The 17,661-nt window shown below is 42.9% G+C and overlaps 1 protein-coding gene across 3 annotated transcripts in view; it reads right to left on the bottom strand.

Moving 5' to 3' along the window:
* Window positions 1-1,190: 1,190 nt before the first annotated feature.
* NEMP2 (nuclear envelope integral membrane protein 2) overlaps window positions 1,191-17,661 on the bottom strand; it is a 27,790-nt gene continuing 11,319 nt past the window's right edge. Inside the window, exons 1-9 of one of the 3 annotated variants that reach the window (XM_035572536.1) lie at window positions 15,793-15,903; window positions 13,315-13,430; window positions 11,427-11,655; window positions 11,176-11,248; window positions 10,090-10,183; window positions 9,452-9,566; window positions 8,598-8,823; window positions 6,338-6,514; window positions 1,191-4,242 (exon numbers count right to left, since the gene is read on the bottom strand). In XM_035572536.1, coding sequence (XP_035428429.1) covers window positions 4,017-4,242; window positions 6,338-6,514; window positions 8,598-8,823; window positions 9,452-9,566; window positions 10,090-10,183; window positions 11,176-11,248; window positions 11,427-11,655; window positions 13,315-13,430; window positions 15,793-15,886 — 1,350 coding nt within the window. In that variant the 5' untranslated portion in view covers window positions 15,887-15,903 and the 3' untranslated portion in view covers window positions 1,191-4,016. Of the gene's footprint in view, window positions 4,243-4,263; window positions 4,671-6,337; window positions 6,515-8,597; window positions 8,824-9,451; window positions 9,567-10,089; window positions 10,184-11,175; window positions 11,249-11,426; window positions 11,656-13,314; window positions 13,431-15,792; window positions 15,904-17,661 lie in introns of those variants that run through there. The other 2 variants (XM_035572552.2, XM_035572544.1) reach the window with 2 other exon arrangements.

The following is a 17,661-nucleotide window of genomic DNA, read 5'->3' as shown; positions in this document are numbered from 1 at the left end:
CAGAAATGTATTTATTATATGTTTGTATAACTTGGGGGAGAACCGAAGGACTGGTCAGGTGACAGGACGGAAGGATGCTACAAACCATCTTGAGACAAACCAACCATTTGTTGAGTTCATGCTGTACGGTGTTACCTCAGCTTTTACTGCGTAGCACCTGGATTGTGAGGTGAAGAGCTTGTACACTGTGTTTACACTTGGAATTGTTTATTTGAAATGCCTGCTCTTTTTGGAATTGTATAGTCATTCTATGTTGCAAAATGGACATGTACACCTGGGTTTTGATATTTGTGAAACTGTAAAAACTGTGGTAAGAAATATAAATTATCCATAATGTATTTAATAGTATCAATCTGAACTTTTATTACATGTGTTCATATTACGGTGCCAGCACTGAGCATAACCACCAGAACTGAGAAACAATCCGTTGCTAATTAACCTCCTGCTAGGTTCACTCCCCGGAGGACAGTGAATCTGGAACCTGGCAGCTACTATCTTGTGCAGTGTTAAAATCTGTTCCGTGATAAAATCAAGCTGTGGGCACAAAGCTCCTTCTATGGGGTGAGGAGAATGTAAGGAATGCACACCGGTGTGCATCACAAACAGCATGATACGGAAGTGGGCAGGACATCAGGAGTGAAAGTCAAAAGTGGATTACGTTGGTCGCCTAGCAGTTTGAGGTGAAGGCTCTTAAGGGCAGGTCACGCCAGCTTGCATGGAAATATTTCTAATTTCTGTTTCTGATAAACTGCACGTATTTGCAGTAATGCACCTGTTCTCTACAGTGGCGCATTTGCCTGGAATTTATTTATCTATTTTTAGATGTAGGGAACTTCATTTTTTATTATTTCAGCTGTTTAGCTTGTATGCACACAAACGTTGTGACAGGGAGAGACATCAGGGGCAGTTCTGCTTTGTTGTTCCTATGTGTCTAACCTTCGGACCTCGCTTGTCATCTTATGGATTGGTCTTTGTTGCAGTTTGGGTCTGTCGTGAATGGAGAGATGGAAGAGGCAGACTCCTACGGGGAGATGTGTTCAAGGTTTTGAAGCAACCACAGCTAACGCACAGTTTAAATCTGCAGCAATGGAGGAAACTTCAGGATATACACACACCCTTCTGTGTGGCTCCTCCCTGTTTTAGGTCCTGCAGTTCTGGAGAGAGTAAGTGCTTAAGGAAGGAGAACCACATAGCTGAAAAATACTTTTATTTAAAAACCCTGGAAGTACAATACAGTATATCAAGTATAGTGTACAATACAAAATAAATATGAAATTTGTTTTTTAATTAACAATGAAACAGAAGATAAATGTAATTCATTCTTTGTTACGGAAGAAAGGCTGCTGTGATAGTTAAGGCAGTGGATTGACATCAAGATTCTGTTCTCAGGCTTTCTGCTTGAGCTCTGGACACCACTTGCCAGTAGTGTTCCAGTTAACCTATGTAATTCCATACACCACAGGACACTGTGCAGGTAAACTCGCTGTTGGCAAAGGGCTCAAATGACAGCAGTTGATTCTGGTGGGTTTTGTTGATGATGAAATGCTTCCAGTGTTGGAACAGGCTTGGGAGGATTTTTAAGGTCAGCATCAGCTATCCACTAAAGCAGTCATCTTTCTGGCATGTTGCTACACTTCTGTTTTGCATGTGCTTAGTAGTTTCCTGCTCTACTTCGGATAGTATTTACCTATCCCTGGCAAATGATGAACTTTATAAACTGTAAGGTGTTTGTTTTTTTCCTCCCTGTTGGAATAGGTTTGTCTGGTATTGTTCTTAATGATCTAGCAAAAGGGAAAGTATCTGAAAAATGACACAGCCTATTTTTGCATTTAATATATCACATAGGTAAAATGTTACCTTAATATATTATCTGGCTATCGTATATAAATATATATTTTATACTTATGAAAGGATAATCACTGCCTCAGTAGAAAGAGGAAATCCAGAAAAATTGTGGGTTTACGATAAATCTGATTCTCCTGCTTGGCCTCAAGTTGCATGGATGGGAATTCGTAGCCAGTTAAAAAGTACACTTTCAATTACTTCTTACAGAAAACAACTTCATCCTAGTGACAGAACCTACCTGGCCAAGCCTCACATTTGAGTCTGGGTGGTAACTTAACTGTGGACTTGGTAGTAGCAGCCTCTCTTACAGGTAACTCTTAAACTAGTGGCCTGTCTATTTTTTAATACTGTGGACTTACAAGTGAATGTATTTTGGAGCACCTGCTTGACAGGGTTTCTCTCCCTTAAATATGCTATAGATTGTGCATTTGTGTATTTATAAATATATGGCACAAAAAGGTGTTAGTTATCTCCTTAGTGTACAATGGAAGCATTCTGTCTGAAATGAAGCAACCTCTTAATGATATAACTGAGGAAGGACTGCCTAAGTGATATTTTCAGGCACAGGATCTGAGTCACATTCTACACGGAGGAGCTCCTGGAATGCGGTACGGCAGCACTTTTTAGCACTTTTTAGTTAGAGGTAGTGGATTTTCACCCTTGTCCAGAGATGGGCAATGGGGAACCACCGGTGAGGTCATATCGTGGCACCAGGCACATTACAAAGAAAAGAGATCCCCTTGAAAGCAAATAGAGTCTGGTCTGAAATCTCCCTCTGGAGAGCAAACTTCTCCCCACCACAGGCAGTTCCTGGTGGATTTCTAAAATCAGGTGGTGGGAGAAGTAATGGTCTTGTGTGCTCTGCAGTTTGGAGGCAGTAAAGGAAAACAAGGTGAGGACGGAGGAATATAGGGATAGTCTTTAAAACAAAAGGAGAAAATGACCTCTGCAGGTGGAGTAACTTCGGAGATGTGATAGATCCCCTAATCTCGTACTGTGTAGTACATTGGCTGAAAGACATTTCACTGTCTTAACCTTCTCTCCCCATTCTTTGCTTTTCCTCCCCATACACCTCGTGTGTAAGTCCAAAAGAAGGATGCACAAGGAGGTAGGAGCCAGGTATCCCTTTCTCCTTGTTTTGCCAGGAATTACTTTTCTGCTTGGTATTGAATTATTAGTTAATTACTGAACACAATGGAGCCACGTGTTGGTCATCTGTATTCCCCATTACATGGCTGTGCTGCAGCTCAGCTGACAGCAGTTCCTCCAAGCAGATCAAATGGCCTTGCTGTCTATTGCCTTTTCTAGGCTGTTCAAAGGGCTGAGCAGAGGGCAGTACCCTTCTGAGCTAAGGGGAGGATGTAATGGAAAGCAATAGTAAAATACGTCTGGGGAGGGAAATCTCCTAAATCACCTGCAGTGGTCAGAGAGAGAAGCAGAGGACTGAAGAAAGGATCAGCAGAGGGACCTGTGGAAGAAGGAAGAAGAGTGTGTGAAGGAACAGGCATGGAAAGAACAACATACAGCACAACTAGAGCAGGGAGACCACGAACAGAATGATGTAAGCAGAGCAGCGAAAGCTCAGGCAGGGTTTTGAAGAGTGAGAGGAACTTAAAACAAATAGAGGATGCAAAATGAAGCTAAGAGACAAGCTGAGCCAGAAGAGCAAACAAACCTTGCTCAGCTCTGGATCTTTAGCACTGAAAAGATGAGCAATAAAAATAGTTTATCAGCAAATTAACAGCATTATTAAATTTGCTACCATGTAGGGTACTTAATAAAAGTAGAGCACTAATAATGGCTTTCTTTCCTCAAGTGCTCAGCACAGAGGACTTGACAATGAATGGGGCTAAAAAAGATGCTGTGTTTACTAGAGGTAGTATCCTTGGCAAAGCAAGGCATCACCATGGGACAGCGTGCTGCTGGTACTTGCTTTGAAAAGAAGCAACATTTCCTTTCCCAGTTAAAGTACCAATAGTATGAGATCCTCTTGATGGTTTCCTTCTGCTGCTCTAATCAGGCAACATCAGTGATACAGGAAATAGTCTTTCAGAAATGTTCATCCCCCAGCATCCACAAGAAATCACCAGGTATGAGTTCTTAGTCTGCAGTCTTCCCTTCTGGGACAAATACATTTTCCCTTTCTCCCTTGTTATGGTGTTTTCCAAAACTCAGAGCAACTCAGTAGCATATGGAAATGAAATCTGTTCACGTATTTCATCTTCATCCACATCATCTTCTTCATGGGTGGAGTTTTCTGTCTCATCCTGCTCAGATTCCACCCTTGTGTCAAAGAGCTGCTCTTCCAGGAAGAAGCTCCCAAAGCCGTATTCCTTATCATGCGCCTTTGTTTCTGCAGCTGAGACGTGGGGAGATCCCAGAACAAAACCTGCAAACCTGCCAGATTTTTGAAGGGATCAGCTGGGAAGGTTTTATGTATTTTTATATATTTGTATGTATGTATACACACACATTGTAAATGCAGGAGATGCTGCCAATTAAGCAGAGATGTTGTGAGGACTTGCCTATAGGCTATGCTGGTCAGGGGAAGTTGTAGCAGGAGCTACGGAGTCAAGCACAACAGGGAGTAAAAAGCAACAGATGGCAACGACTCTGAAGATTTGTTCTTCTGCCTCATTGTCCTTTCTGTTTTCAGTCTTCCCTATATAAGTAACTTTTGCTCTTCTAGAGGGCATCTGTACCATCTTGTGACTAAGCAAGACCTGACTTCGTTTTCTCATCTTGACAGTGCTTGTGGGGTAACCCAGAGTAAGCATTTGTATCACTGGATAGGTGGTATTTTAGCTTCTAAAAATAAATTAAAGCTGTGGAACAGTTGAGACAAAGGCTGTTAGAATTTCAGGTAAGTTGACATTGCTAATGAAGGGAAAACTGGTGAGAATTTAGCACTCCCACATTCCTGTGCTATCACCTTACTTATGGTGCTGCATGCGTGTTCCAGGCAAGCTGAAACTAAGCTTGCCTGCAGTTGCCAAAGAATTCCTGCTTTTGGTGAACTTTGAGCTGCAGGCTGGGAATTCTGCAGCTGCTCCAAGCCAACACCAAAGTGGAGGTTCGGCTGAACAAAGCGTGAACTTAACACTGTTCCTACATTTCAGTTCGCCGCACATCTTACTTTCAGTGGACAACTACACTGAAGATACAGAACGGCAGAGCTGGAGGCTTCTGGCAAGCGCACGGAAACAGACGGCAGTTCTGACACCTGGGTAAGTGTCGACAGCATCAGAGAAATGTAAGAAAAAGGAGCTGCAGCTACACTCTGCAATTCTGGTAAACTGATCAATAATTTACATTTAGACTTAACATTTCTGTGAGATGAATGGTGTCACCTCGCTCCTCTTGGAAGCACTGTTAGTCTACATGGGGAACAGAGTTGGACTGCCTCTGTTTTAGAGGTTTGCCTTGTGCTGAGCCATCTTTTAGTGGCAGCTTAAAGGGATACTCAATTTCAAATCAAACTTCTAGTTCTTTTTATTTTTGTATTTTTCTAGTGAACAACTTGTAAGAATATTAACTAAATGAGGGCTAGAAAATACATGTGCCTCATTTGCTTGTCCTGTGCATTTGGTGATATTTTTTTAGAGTACTGTAGCGAGTTTTCATTTTTTGTATCTTCAAATCATGCTACAGAATGCAAGTCTCTTAGAAAATAACAGTTTAACAGTAAATCTATATCTAAATGTAAACCTGGCAGAGAGGCTGTCTCTATGCCCGTCCAAGAAAGATGAAGGTTCTGAAATTAGTTTTAACTTTTTTTTTTAGTGGTTAAATTCCAAGCTGACTGGGACTCCCTTGAAATTGTGACATTTGGTTCTGTGGCAAGGGCCAAGCCTTTGTAGCAGGCTACTAGGTGAAACCGTGCTCCTAACATCTTCAAGTGTTTGATTTTGAAGGAAATACGTGGTGATTATGGTTAATCCTATATCCTGCAAGATTTTCTGGCTGCGTTTACTGGCTCTTCCCTTCACAACATGTGTTTGTCTCTTAAGCTGTATCTGGAGTAGCTCCACTACGTGCTATACTACTTAGGTGCAGATACTGGTATTTTCTCTGTATTCAGTCTTAGATATTCTATGATGCTCCTACTTCAAGTAGTAGGTTTCCTTGGCTGTGCAGACCTGCAGTCAGAGAGCTTAATGCAGCAAATATTTGAGCAATATACTTCAACCTGCCCCAATTTTCCACCGTATAAAAGTGTACCGTTGTAAAAGCTGATAAAAAGGGCATTTCACTGGTTAGACAGTGATCTGGGTCACTGTGTAGGAACTTGCAGAGGCACTGTAGGTAGCCTGGAAGCTTTGGGGAAAGCTGTCAATACCATGAATTAACTGTGAAACTCAGCGAAATCCCAGAGTAATCTATGGTCAGAGAGGAATCAATGGGGCTTAATACCACCAGCAAGTAATATCCTTGAGACATGGGCTGTGATCTTTAGTGGGATTACTCAGTGGGTAAAGCCGAATTTTCTTACCGATGTGGGGACTGGAGTTTGGATACTGCTAGCCATGATGGGAAGTCAGGGTTCCTGCAGAGTGAGCGTAGCTCCTCCAGAGCTCTGATAGTTTCTGCTTCACCTTGTTCTCGGTATTCTTCTTCAGTAAGCCATCTAAACACTAACTTTTTTGATTGCAAGCGGTTCTTCATTTTTCTAAAATAAAATGAAATCAATTAATGTTTCTGAAGTCTTCTAGCACGTAATTATGGCCCATCGTTTTTCTCTACTGGCTGCTATTAACATGCATTAATCATGACCTGGGAGGTCTTTTCCAATCTTAATGACTCTCTGTTTATCCTCGTATGAGGAAAAGCTACATACTTGCATTAGAATGAAAATTTTAAGACAACAGGTTTCATGTTTGCAAGCTGCTTTCTCTAGGTCTTATCCAGCCTTCCGGAGAATGCTGCTTCAGAAGAGCTTTGGATCAGGTCCTTACTGTGTATGCACGGACTGTAATCTCAGAATTAAATAGATGTCTACTTGCTCAGCCATTTTTAGGTGAAATATGCAAAATGTGTCTACGCAGAGACATGGGCTGAATCAAAACCCAGTCTGCATATGTAAATTTAAAGATAAGCAATGCTCTAAGTCTGTTATGAGTTGTTCATGTTGTTTACTAGATCGCTTCTCTTAAATCTTGCTTTAAATTACAAAACTGAGTAGTCTGAGGCCAAAATGTTTACAATCTGATGTTTTTTTAGCTGCTGCGTAGCGATGTATAATATAATTAGATATCAATTAGAAAGTGTGCCATGTTCTGTTCCCTTCTGTCGACTGCTTTCAATTTAAATGTTGTGATGAGTTAAGATAAGCAAGGGCTGCATGCCCATAAAACTTTCAGCTCTGTATAAAAACACCTGCTCCAACCAGCAGCGTTCAACTTTCCTCCTTATTTCCCTGAAAAGCAAGAATGAATTACAGCCCTCGTCCAGGTCAAACGGCAAAGGTCTTGCTGGCTCGGTGGAATCCATATTGATCTTAATGCAAGATTCTTAATTTTGCTATATGTGCTGCTCTTAACTCTGACTTCTGTGAACTCCTAGTCAAATCTTACTGATTTCAGAGCAAGTTGATCCTGCTTCTGTCAAGTAAGTACTGATACTGCATTACTGTTGAAACTGCTGGTGCTTCTCAGCTGCTGCTGGCAAATCAGTCTTTGACAAATGAAAAATTCTACCTAAAATAATAAAGCTTCAACATGGTCCACAGTGGAACATCTAAAAGGAGCAGAGGAGCAAAGCAATATGTTCTTCAGAAAACTAAACAATGCGTCAAAGACTAAAAAAGAAGTTGTTTCTTATTCTTTTGGTGATGTTGGTTCTAGCCTTGGCCTCTTCCTGGTTCTTTGAGGTTCAGCAGCAGTCCACAGCTATGGAACAGGCCGCACTAAAGAGTTTTGATCTGGATGTCATTGCTGAAGGTAACAAGCAGCTGTAAATTGTGAGGGCTTTTTAGAATCTTCAATTGAGTGTTACATCTGTGATAAAAAATGCTTTACATTCAAGGATGAGCAAATCTGTTCTTCCCATATTGCTAACAAAATACTTAGCAAACTAAGATCTACATTGTGAAGGCAGTTCCAATTCCAAATGCCACAACATAAAGGGGGCACTGCAAATATGGGAGGGAGAGTGTCCCCCCAGTAATAATTGATTGCTTGCATGTACTAAGGGCAGACGTACATCTATGGTGATAACCTTAGAATATTAAAATCAGTGGGAACCCTTATTTTGGTGAAAATGGGTTTTTAGTCTCTGAACTCTACAATGACATTGAGAGCCATCTGGCCTACACAGAACAGTCAGTTTTTAACATACACTTCCTAGGTGATAGTTCACTTTATCATGTGAGATTCAATACAAATTACCTGCAGATTTTCTCACAGCAAGTGATACCAAGGTGATATTGCTGCACTCTAACCAATTAACCAAACAGAAATGTTTTGATTGCCATATGCTGCAGACTAGAAGGTGCCACATTTGTACTTAAGAGCACCGTCACATTTGTCCATAAAACAAAATTCATGTTTATAACTGCCAAAGGGAAAGTAATTAAATTCCTGTGTCTTAGGGATTTAAACTTTTCCTATTGTAGCTTTATATTTGGTTAAAAGAAAAACAAAAACTAGCAATAGAAATTCACCAGTGTTTTTTTTTTTTTTTTTTTCCCCATTATTAGCCTCTAATGTTTCCTGGTGGTAAAGGGACCCGGACAATCCCAAATACATACAAACCTGCCTATGTGACAAGCAGCACCAAGGGGATAGCACAGGCCTTTTGAGCAGAGGCTGACTGCTATTATTGCATATGCAACTTGGGGTATGGTGACACCGCAGTAAATCAAGACAAAGGCTGTTAATTGCAGCGTCCACGTGAACAAGGTTATGCTCAGTTCACTGGTAAGCGGTCCATGCTGATAGCACGTGGCAAAGCTACTCGTTCCAACAGCCAGAAAATACCCTGTGGAAACAGGAAAGAATGACATGGAGAAAAAGATGAAAACTACTCGTATAAACTGTACTAGGTTGGTTGACAAAGCTTGCAACTTCTCTGTAGTACAACCTGCTGTTTCTTGTGCTGTTTTACAGGTACTTGCATTGAATTTTATGAGCTCTGTGTTTTAGTAGTTCACGGGGTGATCTATGAAGAGCCATTGGGTAATGCTGTAGGAGCTGCAGTGCAAGAACCTTGAGGCAGGTGCCAGATCAACAGATTTGCCAACCCCAGCAGTTAGCAGTTTGTGCGTCCCGGTCCCAGATTCAGCAAAATAAAAACCATCATAGCTGCCCGTTCCCTGTCACAGGGAAAGTGTACGTGATGACAAATCAGTGAAAAAATAATGCAGGCAAAATCTGCTGTTACAGCTGTTACTGGCCCACTATACCAAACTCTTTATTTAATGATACGATGTGAGTAAATGCTCACTGAGTACATTAGGAACCTTTGGAATATTACATCATCTTTGGCTCAGGAGAAAAAAGTAATCCATAAATGAGCTGCTTGACTTTTTTTTTTTTAACGGATGGGTATTCATCTAACCACTAAATTATCAAAAAATGTACTGCGGATTTTAGTTTAATTTTCTTACCCAACAAGTATATCCTGTGTTCGGACCATAACCACTCCATATTTTCTTTGAAACAGAAAATAACATAGAGAGAGGACATCCAGCAGCCACTCATTAATATCCAGAAGGTACTGTGCTGAAAATTTACAAAAAAATAAGTAGGGAAAATACAGAAATCTCGGTCAGAATCAGGACCGTTGTGTGCAAGTGAATTCACAGGCAAAAACAGATGTGCTATTTGGTAGTCCTTCAGGGTTTCTGATCGGTGTTGGACTTCCACTGCACTTGTGCCAGTTCACATCTGCCTTGTGATAAATTCTCTGGTGAATGGAAGAGAATCCATCCCAGTTGCCACTAAAATTACATTCTGATTTAGAGATTCATATTCTTAAAACTAAGCTTAGCTCCAGTCCAATAAAAATAATTTAGGTTTCGGAATAAACTTTTCTCCTACATCAACAATCTCCTGTTAGAAGCAGCTAATTAGAACTTGATTCTGACTTAATTATATTCACTTGACTCCTGTACCCATTTCAGGGGAGTTACCTGGCTACAAAAACAGAGCAAGGTCAGAATCTGGCCTTGGACTCTTGACTTCCTATATTATTATTATTATTATTATTATTATTATTATTTTGTTTTTGCAAATGTAGATTTACCCTTGGAATAAATCTTTTAAGCGTCAACAGGACAAAGACTAGCAGAGCAAGAACACCCAGTATTACTCCAGAAAGGTAAAAGAACTTGGTATTCCTGTAAAAGAACAAGAGAGGACACTGTGAGAAGTATTTTCTAAGTTGTAATTGGTTAAAAATGCCAACATTTGTAAAGATAGCAGTAATCTTCAGGAAGGACTTAATGCAGCTGTAAGTCAGAAGTGGTAGTTACATGGTTAACAGGCCTGGTTTAGATTTTAAATTCATGCCAAAAAAAAATCCAACAAATGCTATACAATGCACTGGAATTGTTACATGCTAGAAGGTTTTTAAATTATTTTTTAAACACTCACGCTTTCTGGTTTTATTGACTTGCTAGTCACTTTATTTTCTCGTATGTAGCAATGTGGTTCTGTACCGTAAGAAGAGTGGTTTTTTATTTAAAAGGAAAAAGCAAGTTTTTCTAAGCTTACGCATTGGTAAAAATCTGATTTAAAAAATATAATTTAGTTAAAAAAGAAAATACTGCTGCTCTGCTTGTTTTAAAGGTGCCTCCTGACAATTAATTTGTGACTCATTTTGCTTTGAAGTCATGGGCCAAGTGTTTTGCTCTAGCAGTAAGTATCCTCCCTTATGAGCTATGCAAGACATGCATCAAAAGAACAATGAGGAAGGGTTGGCAAGAAGGTGGAGGCAGACCAGGCCCCGGATGACCTCATCCTAAGCATTTCTGCCTGCAGGAAGGCATCATTTTTGATGCATGCGACATTCTTTAGCATTCAGCCAATCTCCCTGGTCCACAAAAGGGAGAGAGGATTTTTCTGAATCCACACTTGCTTGCTGAGGATTGTCCTGGTGTTGCCCAGTGCAAGATGCCAGGATGCAGCTACCTGACAAGTCCTCCTAGATATGTAACAGTCTGTCCAGGCACAAACGGTATGAAGTATCATTACTTTTAATATATGTTTAAATATATGTCCAGTTTCCTTATTTCACTTTCCCAGACAATCGCATCTGCAGCTTAGTAAAACAAACCAAAGATGCACAGACTTTGGGAGAGAAGGTCAAAACGCAGCAGCTAGTACTCACCTGCTCAGACTGTTTGCAAAATGGAACAGAAAAATTCCAGCTACAAACAAAAACAAGAGCTTTCCATCTAGCACTAAAAAGGGGGAAAAAAGACAAATAGAAATGGACTTTAGAGTTATACAATCTAAAGCATTGGTTATATATAAAAGATCAGCAGAAAAGTGCCAAGCTTCTTAAAAAGAGATGGTACATTCATGTACACTGACAATACCAATCTATCTGTAATCTGAACTGAAAGCTTTCTTACTTACTTTCTCGTTTCACACTCACGATGTACAGTTCTTTCCTGAGGGGCTGTATTTTGAAGCAAATATCCTCTGCATATTGTTTTATTTTTAGGAAGGTTTCTGTAGATGTCTCTGGTTGCCAGAAGATTTGAACAGCACATGCAGCAAACTCAAAAACAGTTTCTGAGTTACGACAGTTGCTTTTTTCTGAAGTAGGCACAAACCTGAATGTTTCTGTGCTGTTGATTTTTACCTAAAATCAAACAATAACAAAATACGTAGAGGAATAGCTCAGAATCAGTTTTTTTTCTGTCGCTGCTTTTTCTGACACACACAGCATCTATGCCATACATGTGCTAATGAGGCTTACCACAGAAACCTAGAGAACATAATGTTACTGGAATTTTAAGTTGTTTAATATTGGTTATTAATTGTATGCAAATATTAGTTGTTTGGGCCTTACAGCATGCTTCAGAGAAATCCAGGTCACCAAAGGTCTATCGAAGGGCCTCAGTCCATCCACAGGCTCTGGGGGTTTGGTTTTACCATGAAACTTGCCCCCACACAAATTTCTAACAAAACTTGCAGTATTTGACTGACTGCTGTTTCTTTTGTGGATATCCATACTCCTTCTCATTCCCCTCTTTAACCATAAGAAATAGTACTTGCTTTTCTTGTAGATAATAATGCGATATTTATGTTAGGGACAGATGAGAGAGAGGGAAAACAAAAGGCATCATAACCAGAAATTTAAATACAGCACATTCCTGTTGCTTATTTTGGTGTTTCTTGCTAGTTCCTAGCACACTCCCCCACCATAGCGTAAAAGATGTCCATCTTCTGAGATGGGGTGATCTTGCTGAATGTTAAGTTTCATTGTGAGCTCTTGATCTGGGCATATTAGACAACAACAAAAAAAAAAAAAACATGAAAAAAGCGATGCCACAAATAAACCAGGCTTCTACTGGGGAAGAGTCAACACATCAGCAAGCAATTTGTTTTGGGAAAAATCTTGACTTCCTGCTTTTAAGCACTTCCTCCAGGAAAGCTTGTGTTGCTGTTGGAGGGCTTTACCACCTGAAGCCTGCTACCATTCATAAAAACATCTGCAGCACGTTCCCAAGGGAAAAAGTCCTGGGAACGGACAAAGAGGTGTTCCACTTCCATATCTGAGAGCCAATTTCTCCAACACAGAGCAAAACTATTTACTTCCCTTGACCAGCAACATTATTCCCAGGAAAAAAAAAAGAATCAGATACTCAGCTTGTTCCTTAACCTGTTACTGCTTCCAGTGTTACGAGATTTTGATATTGTATTGCTGATCAGTAAACATGTTTCTTTTAAGATGACCCTCTGTGTCAAACAAAAAAACAGCAGTAGCAGTATATTTCTAATTTTCAGGGTAACAATCTGATACATCTTTAGTTCTTATACTGGGGATGCTCGTACTCTTCCTCATTCCCCTCCCATTCCCCTCCTGAAAAGCAAGTCTAATTTCTTATGGTTCTTGTAGACAACAATTCAATCTTCACATTAGGGATAGAAGAGGGATGCTACAAGCAAGTGGTTCACAGAACTGCGGTTTATCCTCAAATTTAGAAGCTGTATAAAGGTGTCGTGATGCAAAACATTTCTTGCTGGGGTTAACAGCGGTCCATCAGTAGGAAAGATGCGCATCAAAATAAGATGCGACACTAAGTTAATGTTTGTTTGGCATCCTGTTGTAACACTGTAAACCTGGTTGACAACCTTTTAATAAAGGGACAGCAAGCTTCACCGCATACAGACTGAAGGATCCCAATGCTGTATTTTTATCATGCTCCTACCTGATCCTGCCAGCTGGTCTTATACTCAGCTGGGAGAAGTTCTTGTGAAGTGTAGGGTATATCTGGATGAGGTAAGGGACTCTTACCTCTATAGCTGACCAAACGTATTGTAAGTGCAGGGTTCTGTTTTGCACGTAACAATAGCAGTTTTCATCCCGTTTCTGGATGACATCCCCTTCTTTCAAGAGGCTACAGTTTTCACCTGGGGAGGGAAAGTTAACTTTAAATATGTATCTAAGACAAATGTGTAATTTTCCTCCTTTTTTTGGTATATGCTGAGGGAATCACAAGCAATTTGCAGATAATTGAACGTAAAAACTATGCTGCAGGGTAGCACATCGAATTTGATTTAGACAAAAAAATCAAATGACACTTCTCATCAAGTAATTCAGGCTCTAAAATAAACAGTAACACCTTGGGGGAGAAAAAATTAATCTAGGGTGAGATTTTTTTAAAAAATGCAGTCAGTAAAAGCTTGGCATCTCCATCCACGTTTTGATGGCACAGGAATCGGGCCTCTGGGCCAAATTCCCTGCTGGCACGAGTGGGCGTAACTCCACTGTAGTCGGCGCTTATACCAATGGTGAATGCAACTGTGGGAGTCTGAGCAGGTAAACAGGCTCACATATTAAATAGTCATTTAGCACATGACATTGCTGCTGACTACAGAAATCACACCCATCTCCCTCTGAAATAGTTCGAATGTTAAATAACATAACTCCTCTTCTTAATTTGTACCTTTAGCATCATTTTCCCTGACACAGTCCAGCCACTACATGTTAGCATGACAACTGCACTGACAGCTTGCCAGAAGTCTCAAAACATGGATGCGTACTGGTATAACTCTCCTGAGATGTTGGTGACCCCCTACGATCCTCACAATTAGATTGCACCTTTCAGCAGAAATGCACCTGAAAGATTTATGGAGCAAACCTTCAAGAACAACGTACATTCCTATCTATATAGATGTGTAAAATATGCCCTACAGTGCCTTGCTGCAGTGTTCCAGGAACATAATTAAAGAGCAGAATAAAGGAAATTAATACAGATCAGAACAGAGGGAATCATCTGGCTCGCTGAATAGAAAATCTAGGTCTAAGCCAAGCTCAGTAATAACTGCTGAAACACTCACACACTCAGAACAGCAATATGAACGTGTCCAAAACAGACTCAATCTGGACAAGGAAATACTCTTTGCAGGTTAAAACCTGCCTTGTCTCTGTAAGGAAGCTAAACCTAGCCTAAATTATTTTTTAAACAATTTAAAGCAATCAAAAATACCTGAGTGCATGTTCTTATCTAAGTTTATTAAGCCATTCCAGAATTAGAATGTGTCCACAGATGATCCTACTAAAGTATGCTGGCTTGAAACTTTAATTTGGGCGTTTTTGTTGTGAAATACTAACCATCTGATTAATTTTAATCCATACCAAGTCCAACGGAAGAGAGCACAGCACTTCAGACAAGGGCTGACTGTCACTCTTGACAGGCATTGCCTTTCCATAAAGGTCATCAGAGGAAGCTGCAAAAGGATTAACTTGTCTCCCAGAAGTGCAACTGACTAAGGCAGCTAACAGGTGAGGCTGGGTGTTATCCCAGGGCTAGAAGTGAGATAGGTTCAGTGGCAGGAAACAGCAATGCCCTAGCAGAACCAAAACACAGCCTGGAGCACAGATGCCTTTCCTGCAAGGTGTATTTATTACCAAGAGGGTTTTCTGCCCAGGGCAAGCCACTGTGCTCCTGTGCACACTGGTGAAGACAGAGCCACTGTGCTTCTGTCACTGCTGTGGTCCACGCTGGTGGCGGGCTGGACAAGCAGAAGCCACAAAGGATATCAGAAAAGCCTACAAGAAAAGGAGGGATGGGAGAGGGACAGTCCAGGTGGGGGCCAAAACGAATGGCTAGGGTAGGTGTTGGCACATGAAACAAAAAGCATCCAGTGCCGCTAGTCCAGGAGAAGGGAGCAGGGACCTCTGCAGAAGCTGCTGCATTTGAATTTAATTGTTAGGAATTAATTCTCCTGTGGCTGGACAGTTTATGTCCTCAATATACAATACTAGCAAGTGTTCTCGCCTCCCTTAACTTTAAGGCACTTACATGCCTTTTCTTGAGAAAAAGCTTTTGCTTCAGACGTGACATCAGCTCCACAGAGCGAAACGATCCATTTCCAGAAAGAAAGAGGCACCTGAACAGGTGGCTGTAGCTACAGAAGGACTTTAGCTGCCCACAGCGAGGGCAGGCAGGGGGCCAGCCCCCACTTTTTCGGGTTAGGAGCAGCAGCCAGCACCGCGCGGGAGGCCGCAGACCCTGGATGCGAGCGGGGCAGCAGCCCCCAGAGCTCTGCACTGCTCCCCCAACCCACAGCCACCCCCTGCTGCCCCCTGCCCCCTTTAACAAAGACACGCCCTGCCCCAACCCCCCCAGAGCCCGCCAGCCGCCTTCACCACCCCTCCCTCGGAGCTCCCCACACCCGGCCTCGCCGCTAGGCCTGCGCCGCCCCGCCCGGTATGGCCCGGCCCCGCCCGGCCCCGCAGCCCCCCGGAGGCCTGAGGGGAACCGAGTACCTGCCGCCGCCGCCCCGGCCAGCACCGCCAGCACCACCAGCAGCGGCCCCGGCCCCGGCCCCGGCCGGGCCCGGGGAGGCCGCGCCGGGCCCATGCGGTGGCTGCGGCTCCGCCTCTGAGGGGCCCGGCCCGGCCCTGCCGCCGTCAGGGCCGTCCCTTGGGCTCCTCAGGAGCTTGGGGCTTTGTGCTTGGAGGAGCCGGGGGCGGTTTGGACAGAAAGCGGGGCGGAGGGGGAAGGCTGCGGGTCGGGGTTAGTGGCTGAGCCCCCAGAAACGCGCTGCCTCCCGGCTGTGTGTACAGAGGGAACGGCCGCAGCCCGGCTGTTGGGCGAGCCCCTCGGGCTCTCGGTTCGCACCGTCCCCTCAGCGCTGCGAGCCTTGCTGACCGGCTTTTTTCCTGGGAAAGGAGACACACCGCGCTCAGCTCTCCCTGTACATCCCTTCCTACAACTCTGTGCACCTCGCTGCTAATTGACTTTGTGTGACTTGTCAGAGCACTGCAGTCAGTCAGTGTAACCCTGTCAGAAGCCGCAGCGCTGGGGGACCGCGCTCTGTCAGACACAGCTAGAGACCCTTGGTGATTCCCCACACCGTGCTCGTCCAGGGAAGGTACGGCAGTGTGACACCACAGCACCAATTCCTTCATAAGAGACACTTCCTATTCTTTCATGATTAATTATAATTATAATGCGTTTTCATCACTTCCAGTCTGAAGCACACGCGTGTGTTTGCCTTCCTAAATGGTGCTGCTGCTCAGGCCAAAGGTTGGACTGTGAGCTTAAAAGCGGTATTTTTAACTGTTTGCTTACAAATACTGCCACTGGTGAAGCACATTGGTGCAGCACAGCTCACCAAAGCTCTGCCCTTGTCAGCTCTCAGGCCCTGGGTAGAGCTGAGGGAGATCCCTCCAGCATTAACAAAGCCACACATCCATCAGTGGGAGGAGGGATGGACAAATTCAGTAGCACGTGAACTGCCACAAGTTCCTTTTAGGACAGAGTCGAAGCCCCGGTATGTGACACTATGCAGACACAGCTCTTGGAGTAGTGCATCCAGTGTTACCTGAGCTCAGAAGTGGGGGTTGGAAATATTTACAGGCTGCTAGCTTTTAGTCCAATGCTCTTTCAGTGAGGACAAACTTCTTAGTCAGACCTCCCAAGCCTTAAATATTTTACGACTACAATCTGCAGTGCCCTTGTTGAGCTGCTTAAAAGCTGAGTGCAATGTTAGATGTAATACCGAATCCTCTTTGCGCCACTGAATCCTTTCAGTCCCACAGAGGCCCTGGGTGCTGACACTTTATTTGCCATGTACAGTCATGCAAACAGACTACGGCTGCATGGTGGCGAGGTTCTCCATGCTCACCAGAGCCCTGCCATGTTGGGTGCTGCTCTGAAGAGCCATCACAGCCAGCCCCTGTCCCTGCCACCATGGGCTGCAGCCTGGGGAGGAGGCATCCTACCAGGTGATGCTCACCACCCTCCTTCAGCCTCCTGCTTCTAACTGGAGCGGGCGAGGGTTTTAATTCCCAGGTGTGCCACTAACATCTCAACATGTGCTCCAGATGACTCAGGGCACTTCCTCTGATTTTTTTTTTCCCTTCCCTCTTCTTACATCAGCAAACGGTACGCTTTGTTTGCAGTTATGGGGCGGTCTACCTGTCTTTGGCCAGGACCAAGTGGCTGCAGGCTTGTGAAAGCAATGGCATTCCTTTTTCCTTAGGCTGGCGTGTGGGCGTTGGATTGTGTCATTCGTAGGAGGTGAGCGTCAAAGGAAGTGGGATCAACTGCTGGAGATTTGTAATCCAGGTACTTAATATTTGGTTTCCTGGAAAAGAAGGGAAAAATAGAAAAACAGGCAGCCTTTGTGT

The sequence above is a fragment of the Cygnus atratus genome, chromosome 6, assembly GCF_013377495.2.
Source record: "Cygnus atratus isolate AKBS03 ecotype Queensland, Australia chromosome 6, CAtr_DNAZoo_HiC_assembly, whole genome shotgun sequence".
In the NCBI taxonomy this organism is placed as follows: Eukaryota; Metazoa; Chordata; class Aves; order Anseriformes; family Anatidae; genus Cygnus; species Cygnus atratus.
This window is presented reverse-complemented; position numbering and strand designations above follow the sequence as displayed.